The sequence below is a fragment of the Aulonocara sp. 'chitande type north' Nkhata Bay genome, linkage group LG23, assembly GCF_057382095.1.
Source record: "Aulonocara sp. 'chitande type north' Nkhata Bay isolate Kocher_YH1m ecotype deep benthic linkage group LG23, A_spYH_male_GT1.1, whole genome shotgun sequence".
NCBI classification, from domain to species: domain Eukaryota; kingdom Metazoa; phylum Chordata; class Actinopteri; order Cichliformes; family Cichlidae; genus Aulonocara; species Aulonocara sp. 'chitande type north' Nkhata Bay.
The window spans coordinates 46,412,479-46,421,392 of NC_141365.1; the positions used below are offsets into that span (position 1 = coordinate 46,412,479).

At 43.1% G+C, this 8,914-nt stretch overlaps 1 protein-coding gene across 1 annotated transcript; it reads left to right on the forward strand.

Moving 5' to 3' along the window:
* The first annotated feature begins 822 nt into the window (after positions 1-822).
* LOC147302801 (dynein axonemal heavy chain 5-like) lies at positions 823-4,047 on the forward strand. Its single transcript, XM_086284517.1, has 5 exons — positions 823-1,048; positions 1,413-1,513; positions 3,452-3,640; positions 3,708-3,782; positions 3,904-4,047. Exons 1-5 carry the CDS (start codon positions 823-825, stop codon positions 4,045-4,047), a joined length of 735 nt encoding a protein of 244 aa, XP_086140643.1.
* Positions 4,048-8,914: the final 4,867 nt, after the last annotated feature.

Genomic DNA, 8,914 nt, shown 5'->3' on the forward strand with positions numbered 1-8,914 from the left:
TTTTTGGAGACGTCTGTTACCCACCATCTGGATAGCTAACCGGGAGGTCGAGGGTCATTAGAGCCGGCGAGAACAGCGGACTCCCGGCACATCGTTTTTGGACCCCCACGGCCTTTGGCTGTTCAGGTTTAAACATGATATATAAGTCACTTAGATCACGTAAAAATGTTATCGTTTGGCTTTTTTCAGTGTTGTTTGTTTGGTTTGGCTGAAGTTACAGTTTTCACACAGCTGAATAAACGTCAAACAGAAAAGTGATTAAACAGAAGTGTGAGACGGTCGAGAGTTTACTCCTGTGTCCTGTTAGATTTTAGACAGCAAGGAGCAGACGGCTGAGTTTATTAAACTCCACCGAGACAGCGGTGACGTGGATCTGAAGGCCAGACCGTCACAGCCGCTCACTTCCCGCCTACCCGACCTTTGGAGGACCTTGAAGGCCGGGTCCTCAGGAGGATGCAGCCTGTGAGTTTGGACACGCCATGACACATGATGTTCTACAGCTGATGTGTTTAAATGAGCTCTACAGGTGAACAGACTTATTAACGTTACCAGCATAATAAACTGTCCTGTCACTGAAGGTGTCTGCCCAACAAGGACGTGGTGCTGAATGCATCCAGACCCCTGCTGACTGTCTTTGCAGCTTCGGTCAAAGGTACAGTGTCCACTGTGACCCTGAGAGCAGGACACAGCCAGAGGTGAGTCAGCAGTTACAAACTAAATGCTGCTGACATGAATCAAACTGCTGGATAACCCACTGCTCATGAAAATGGCACCTTTCTGTTGCTTTTTGAGATTACTGAGAATATTTGAATTGTGACTCAGATGGCAGATCCAGGCTCTCAGCCTCCAGCTGAAACTTCCAGTCCTCCCCCAGCCAGAAGCTCTGATGCTGGGCTGAGAGACTTTGATCCTTCCCTGGATCCAGAAATCCAGGAGGGAGAAGGAGAACAGGACCTCCTTCCTGATCTGGAGAGGCCTGAGGGAAAGAAAGATGGAGCAGACAGAGCTTTGAACAAATCCAAACCTCCTGAGCTTCACCTCCACAAAGGTGCAGACACTGATGCACAGATTCACATGTGACACCTGCAGCGTCCAGCTTGTGCCGCTGACATTATCTCCACTCTGATACAAGCCTCATTCACTCGCTCACACACGTTCATACAATCACCTTTTCCTCACAGTCACACACATGAATGTAATGAGGGGAACTCGGGCTTCACTGTCATTCCTCAGGATCCTTTGATATGCAGACTGGAGGCTCTGTGGATGAAACACCGACTGTCTGAAGCACTCTGAAGTCTTCATGATGGACTTCATCCTGATTAACACTACAATACTTGTTAGAGGCCTTTTATATGTAATAATATTCTTTTCCATTAAAGCTCTGAACATTCTCACTCTTTCTTGACCAGGTGTGACAGGTGAAGGACACCGGCGAATAGGAGGACAGAAGCTGAGAGCCATTAGTCACATGACTTCAGCTGCTGCTGCCTCACCAACCACTGGCCCCTCGGTGAGTCTAGAGTTACAGCAGTGACCACAGGAAGTGCACACGTGTGATCTAAAGCTACATGTGGGCCTGTGACGATCAGTCTTCTCACTGTGGTAGACGGGTTTGTGAGTCCCTGTGATGCTGGGAGTGTCCAGGACAGTCGCTCCTGATCGGGTCTCTCATGGAAAGCTGGTCCCAGGAATTCCTGGAAAATTCCTCCACAAAAGAGAACTGGGAACATAAGTGCAGAGTGACAGAGGTGCTCAGCAGCCCTGCTGTTATATGGGAATAGAACCAGAATAGTCGGCAACCACTTGAGTTAAGTTAGCCAAAGAGATGCGACTCAGACTGACTTCATCATGTTGGCAACGTGTCTGCATTGATAAACTCCAGTTATTGACAAATCAGAGAATAATTCCAGTCATTCAGAGACAGATTGTGATTGTTTGGAGGATGTAATCGTTTCCCTTCAGGGAGCGTGTTGGACGCTCAGTGTCCGGGTGATTAGCTGATGCAACTACTTAGAATCAGTTTGTGAATATGAAGAAAATCAGTGCAGTCACTGGACAAACTCTGATTCTTCCTAGTTTCACTCTTGTTTCAGTCCAGTGTGACTGAGGTGGTAAAAAATGATCTGACTTTTAGCCACACAGCTGTCTGCTAGAGAAAAAGCCTTTGTGCACAACTTTCTTAAAGGCAAACGGCACCATGTTCACTGCAGCTGCAGCAAACGCAGCAAAGAGTGAAAGTTGGACTGAGAATGTTGTGACTGTTTCATGAGAAAGAGCAGGAAAACAAGCATCACACACCCAGACACAGTGCTGGGATTAGAATTAGACTTTAGAGCCAAATGTAGGACAAAAGCTTTAATATGAAAGAGGAAAACCCAACAACAGCCAGAGCACGAAGCTCAAAACTATACCAATCACCAAGAAAGCTGACAGGCCTGTGACACGTCAGAGACGCCGTTCAAATCATAAAGAAGTTGGTTTATTGACAAAATGTAAAAAACCAAAAGAATCAAGTCAACCTTCAGTTTCGAGCGAGTAGACCAATCAGGCACAGCAGCAGCTCTAGAATAAGCAACAATTTGATGTCTTACAAACAACCTTTCATATACACACATACATATGGCTCATATGCTGTTTAAAAAGGGCTCAAAGACCCAACAGATTACACAAAGTACAAAAACACTTTCATTCAGACAACAGTCAGCTGTGCACGAGACAGAGAGCCGACTACAGTTAGTAACATGGACTCACTTTGTTTCAGACACGACACAAAGTAACACAAAGCCACAAAGAGCAGAAACATCAAAAAGGAGGCAGAGCAGCAGCAACTCTCCATGAGCTGTGAGGCTAACAGCCACCCACACTTCCTGTGATGCATAATGAAAACAACATTAACCTGAAGGATGATAACAACAGAAAGAAGTCTAAGCTAACGTTACACAGCGCTCACACAGCGCTGACTGTACAGGCCTCACACAGCTACGACCTGCATCCACAACACCTGATTCTACTGAACACAAACAAGTTAATGATATATGAGCAATCCAGGGAAGGCTTCCAGGAAGGTGAGGATCCAAAGACAGCTCTACAACAGCATCAGTCAGCAACAATGTTACTAATCACTGACTCTTTCATCCTTTTATACTCAATCAAAAAGTGCTGTGTTCACATTTGTTTCTGCTGAAATCCAGAGACTGAAAATGCGTCTTTTTAAAGTTTGAATAAACTGACTGAACTTCTCACGAGTCCAACTGTGAGGAACACTTCCCCCCATGACACATCACAGGACAACGTCTCAGTGGAGGGGGGGCAGTAGCTCAGTTTAGGCAGTCACACTCAGAATCGATGCCTCCAGTCAGGGTCAAACGTGGTCCTCAGAAACCTGCAGATGTTTGGGCCAAGCTCTCACTGGTCTCTGCGTCTGTAGACTGAGCTGATGTTTCTCCAGGTGTCTGGTAAAAGGACGATGCTGCTGTCCAATGAGGCGAGGAGAGAAGTAGCCAAACAGGCGAGAGCCGTGAAGGAGGAACGGCGGGCAGCTCTGGATGCCCGACATAAATACCTGATGAGCAGGTTGGCCGACGCCGGCAGCCTGGAGGAGGCGGCGGTGGAAGACGCCATCGTCTCTGATGACAGAGTAAGTTCAGAGACGTGATCCTTCCTCAGAGTTGAACCTTTGAGTCATTAATGTCTGATTCTTCCAGTTCAGTCTGATCCATGAATTCTTTGCTGCAAACGGATCCAAGAAGCTGATTTTCTTCTATCAGGATGTCAAACAGGTAACTTTGATCACATTTCAATGACTGACACATGAAGGTCTAACCGCTCTTCATAATCTGCTGTCCTGTTTGTTGCACCGTACTTTGTATTCATATCTTTTAATATCTGCCTTTCTCCCAGAGTCTGTCCTCCCGTCAGTCTTCCTTTGTGGACGCATCAAACTCAGCTGTGGCTCAGAGGAAACTCTTCCTCACTACGGGGAACTCTGAGGTTGGCTTCAGCTTTTTATGTTTAGTTCATGTGAGAATCACAGAAAAATGCTGATATGAGTGGAAGCTTCTGCTGGGAAATTGGCAAAGAGCAGATTATTGAACAGCGAGGCAGACAGTTCATTTCAGTGATGCCAGTTTATTAGAAACGAGGACTGTGGGGCTGCTGGAAGTCAGGACGGCCGTTCTCTGGATAAACCTGACAGCTGAGGTGGAGAGCAGGATTTATCCACAGACGGCTTCTTCCAAGCAAATGTCCTGAACACACCTGAGCTGAGGGTTACACAGTGTGTCCTGTGTGATCTCTGCTTTATGGTGGTTGAATCTCACAAATGTGACCATCAGACCTGACGACTTATTTGTGATGTTTTCATTAAAAATATCCTGGGTGAGGTGTTTGGGGCCTGTCCCATGAGGAGGAGTCTCCAGGGCAGACCCAGGACACACTAGAGAGGTTATATCTCTCAGCAGGCCTGGGAATGCCTCAGTATTGTCCTGGATATGCTGGAGGAAGTGGTTGTTTAGGGAGGTCTGGGATTCTCTGCTTAGACTGCTGCACCTGTGACCCGGGACCAGATAAACAGGAAATGGATGTTTGAAATTCAAAGAAATCCTCTTTTAATAATGAGGAAAAAAGACAGCAGGAGATCCATCGCAACTAACAAAACACTTCAAACACATCAATGCATCAACTTTAATCAACTTCATTTGGTTCAAATGAAGGAATCTAACAAAGCACTCACTAAAATGAAACACCAGTTAGTTTCCCGAGCTCAACAGGTCGAACACCTGAGTTTGGTTTGCGGTGCAGTTTTTATTTCTTCTAGATAACTTGGGTTATTTGCACAGGAAGGTTTTTTTAAATGCATTACTGGATGTGTATACTAAATATGTTTTTCTATGTGCGCGCGTGTGTGTGTGTGTGTGTACATATTTTACAAATTAAATAGAGTAAACAATAAAATAAAATATACAGAGGTTGGTAGTTGGACATGTGCAAAACAAGTGGCATTTATATACAGTGTGGAGTGCATAATGTTGAAGTTCCAGTAGTGAAGCTGAGGTGTCTATGACGTGTTCAGCAGTCTGATGGCCTGGTGGAAGAAGCTGTCTCTCAGTCTGCTGGTTGGGGACCGGATGCTGCAGAACCTCCTTCCTGATGGAAGTAGTCTGAACAGTTGATGGCTGGGGGGACTGGAGTCCTTGATGATCCTCCCCGCTTTCCTCAGGCACCGCTTCCTGTAGATGTCTTGGAGGGAGGGAAGCTCACCTCCAATTATCCGTTCAGAACACCGCACTACTCGCTGGAGAGCTTTGCGGTTGTAAGCGGTGCTGTTGCCGTACCAGGTGGTGATGCATCCAGTGAGGATGCTCTCAATGGCACAGCGATAGAAGGTCCTGAGGATGCGGGGGCTCATGCCGAATCTTTTCAGTCTCCTGAGAAAGAAGAGGCGCTGCTGCGCCTTCTTCACTGTTTTGTTTATGTGTACTGACCACGTAAGATCCTCAGCCAGATGTACCCCAAGGAAGCGGAAGCTGCTCACTCTCTCCACAGCAGCGCCGTTGATGGTGATGGGGGTGTGTACTTCTCTGCACCTCCGGAAGTCCACTATCAACTCCTTTGTCTTTGCGACGTTGAGGGTGAGATGGTTGTCTTGACACCAGTGGGTCAGGGCGCTGACCTCCTCCCTGTAAGCCGTCTCATCACTGTTGGTGATAAGACCCACCACTGTAGTGTCATCCGCAAACTTCACAATGATGTTGGAGCTGTTAGTGGCTGTGCAGTCGTAGGTGTAGAGTGAGTACAGGAGAGGGCTCAGTACACACCCCTGTGGTGCACCAGTGTTCAGTGTGATGGGGGATGAGGTGATGCTGCCCAGTCTGACTACTTGGTGTCTATCAGACAGGAAGTTAAGGATCCAGCTGCAGAGGGAGCTGCTCAGTCCTAGATCCTGCAGTTTCCTGTCCAGCTTCGAGGGAACGATGGTATTGAATACTGAGCTGTAATCTACTGTTAGCTTGCAGTAAGAGTGTAACAAGCTAGTTTACAATGTTAGTTAGCTAATACAGTATTTTGTACTTTCAGTTTTACGATGGTCAAAGAGAAGGCAATGGTCAGAGGCCATTCTTCAATAAATCAGCACAGAAAGGAAAACAAGTCTGGTTATTGGAGCATCGTTATCTCGCTGTCTAGCTTGTGAAACTAAGGAACTCAGGGCGAGGACAGCAAAGTTACCAAAGGGGAAAAACTATCAAATTAAAACTGCATCATCTCAAAAATCACAAGTTTCTCTAAAATGTGTTTATTCTAGGGCTGCAGTTATTCATCATTTTAGTCATAAAGTATTTTATTGATTGTTCGAAAATTGAATTGGATTCGAAATAGTTTTCTTATTAATGAGCAATAATTATTATTATTCCAAAGAGAAAACACACGGGTCTGTTGGTTACCATTTTAGAAATTGCCATCCTTTAATGATTCATCTGTTAAAAAAAATATTTTGACTGCTTTTATCTAAAAAATATTTTGAGATGCTGAAATGCTGAAATAATAATAATAAAAAAAACAGACACTGATGTCAACATAAAGGTAAACACGCAATTTAGTTTCTTTAGTTTCTGGTTCTCTCCTGTATGGACTAGAGAACGCACGATACCACTTTTTTGTGTCCAGTATCGATATGAATCCGATACAGTGTATTTTTATAATCAATAAAACAGTTTTTTTAATATCTTTCTTTATTTTGTATAAGTTCATACTCACGTTTTAAAAAATAAAACATTAAAGTTATTTAGTTATACCTGTATGCAAAAAACACACTGCACCCAAAATATTTCATAGTTCAGCAACACTGATCAATCTAATAAACTTAAACCTGCACCATCCTCCCTATTCTGGTATTTTAAAGAGTACTTAGCAGAAATATTAAACAACCTAACTAATAGGGTTGCAAACTCCCAGCAAAAAAAAAACTAAAGGGAACCATCGCCCACCCTCTGCCTCGTGATGCTTAATCGACATAATCGACTTTAATTTAATGCATGTATTTAAAAAAATGCACAGAAATCAATTATTTTTCAACAACAATTAAATAGATTCAACATCTTTCTTCAACAGAACTGCAGACTGCACAGATGGTATCTTCCCAAAGGAAAAAGTACTATAACTTACTAGGGTATATATTAGACTTAATAGTTACTATATACAATATTAGATTTCTATACATTTTACGTTAGATAAAAACTTTGGTTATAAGATTCAGATAATTATTTATTAAAAGCGAGACATTTTAAACGAGAATAAGAAAGAAAAGTATTTCTTTGTGCCCCCCTTTTCCCTGTTAATGCCCCAGCTGGCCCCCTGGCAAAACCGTGCTAGACCCGCCCCTGCACAGTTACCAGCTGTCAGCATTAGGCATTAAAGTAATATTAAATAAATTCTAACAACAGCTTATCAAGCTTAAACGTGCTGCTGTGGTTTATCTGCTGGTTTCCTCTTTCTGGCGCAAAGTGGGAAACAAACAAGAGAGACGGAACTTGCGATCAGCTGATCATTGATTAGTTTCATGATTGAAGTAGCAGCAGGAGAGGGAGGGGGAGAGGAGGCGCGGCAGTCGCTCCATATATCGGTTGTTAAGCTTAACGTGGGAATGCGTTACAAACATTGAGAGAGAAACTTACAAACTTGCTTTACTTCTCTAGGACAGCTTTCACTGAGAAGAAATGCCGATTTGGAAACATGTAGCGAGGCGCTAAATGCTCCACCAGACAACCGAGAGGTCTCTTGTTGTCACATGCAAGAAAGCATGCTCTGAAGAATATCCAGGTAGATAACTGTGGCGATATGTTGGTTATATTACTTTAAAGTGCAACTGGCTAATTCTTATTTTAGCCAACTCAAAAAGTAAAAATGATGCAACGACCTTGAAATAACACATTTATCTCACTGAAACATGTCATTTAAATAAAAACATTTACTGAAATTAAAATAAATATACTGAATATAATATGGCTCAGATTTAATGGAATATAATGATCCTTTTGTGTTGCTGTTAAAGAAAGGGATAATGTGTGATTACTGTTTTTAAACTATGGGCTACAAACTAAATCCTTTTATTATTTCTGTCCTCGGTTTTAACTCATTAATAATCATTAGGATGAAGCCCCCTAAAAAACAACGTAAAGGTCATGAAAATGTAAACAATTTGGCATTTTGATGATGCATCATCCACATTAAAAAGTAGAGATCATATCAGCCCTGCATTTACTTGTATCGGAGACATAAAAAATCTTTCCGTATCGCACAGCACTACAGAAAGCTCTTTTCTAGGGTTGTATTAAACATCTGTAACTACCGTAACTCCTGATCCATTTCCTCAATTAAAAGAAGTCCAATAATTCCTGAGAGCAGCAACTCTGCACTTTTCATTAATATTTGCATCATTACGGTAATCCCAGGTACATTGTTGCAGCAGCCCCGTGAAGGCAAAGGTTGAGAGAATAGTGAGTGAGCGTGATGGAACAATGTTATCACACGTTTGGCTTCTTTTTACCATGTTTGTTTGTTTTGTTCTTTCATGTGTTATTTACCAAGATTTGGATGGTGTTCTGCCTCGAGTTACCATAATGTCCCTAACATCACAAAAAAAGCACAGAGTTGCTGCTTTCAAGAACTGCTGGAATTTTTCATTTGCCCCAATGGTTCAAGACTCAAGTTAGGCTAAAAACACTGGGACCAGTTTAAATGGGTTCATCTGTGTCAGCTGCATCGTCACTGCTGCTCTTGTGTTATGTGTTTTTGTTGAAAACTAGGTGCTGTTTGGGCTTAATGATGTCAAACTTTTCATTCACTTGTTTGCTCCTAAATACGTTTCTATTGCAGGTCTTTTCCAGTTGAAAATGTGAGTGAGCACTACACAAAT

Bases quoted from the DNA above. Each gene is read 5' to 3' on its own strand.
- LOC147302801 (XM_086284517.1), top strand. From the start codon at position 823: ATGGCAGATCCAGGCTCTCAGCCTCCAGCTGAAACTTCCAGTCCTCCC. The intron at 1,049-1,412 runs GTGCAGACACTG...TTTCTTGACCAG, and splicing joins TGAGCTTCACCTCCACAAAG to GTGTGACAGGTGAAGGACAC. The intron at 3,783-3,903 runs GTAACTTTGATC...CCTTTCTCCCAG, and splicing joins TCTATCAGGATGTCAAACAG to AGTCTGTCCTCCCGTCAGTC.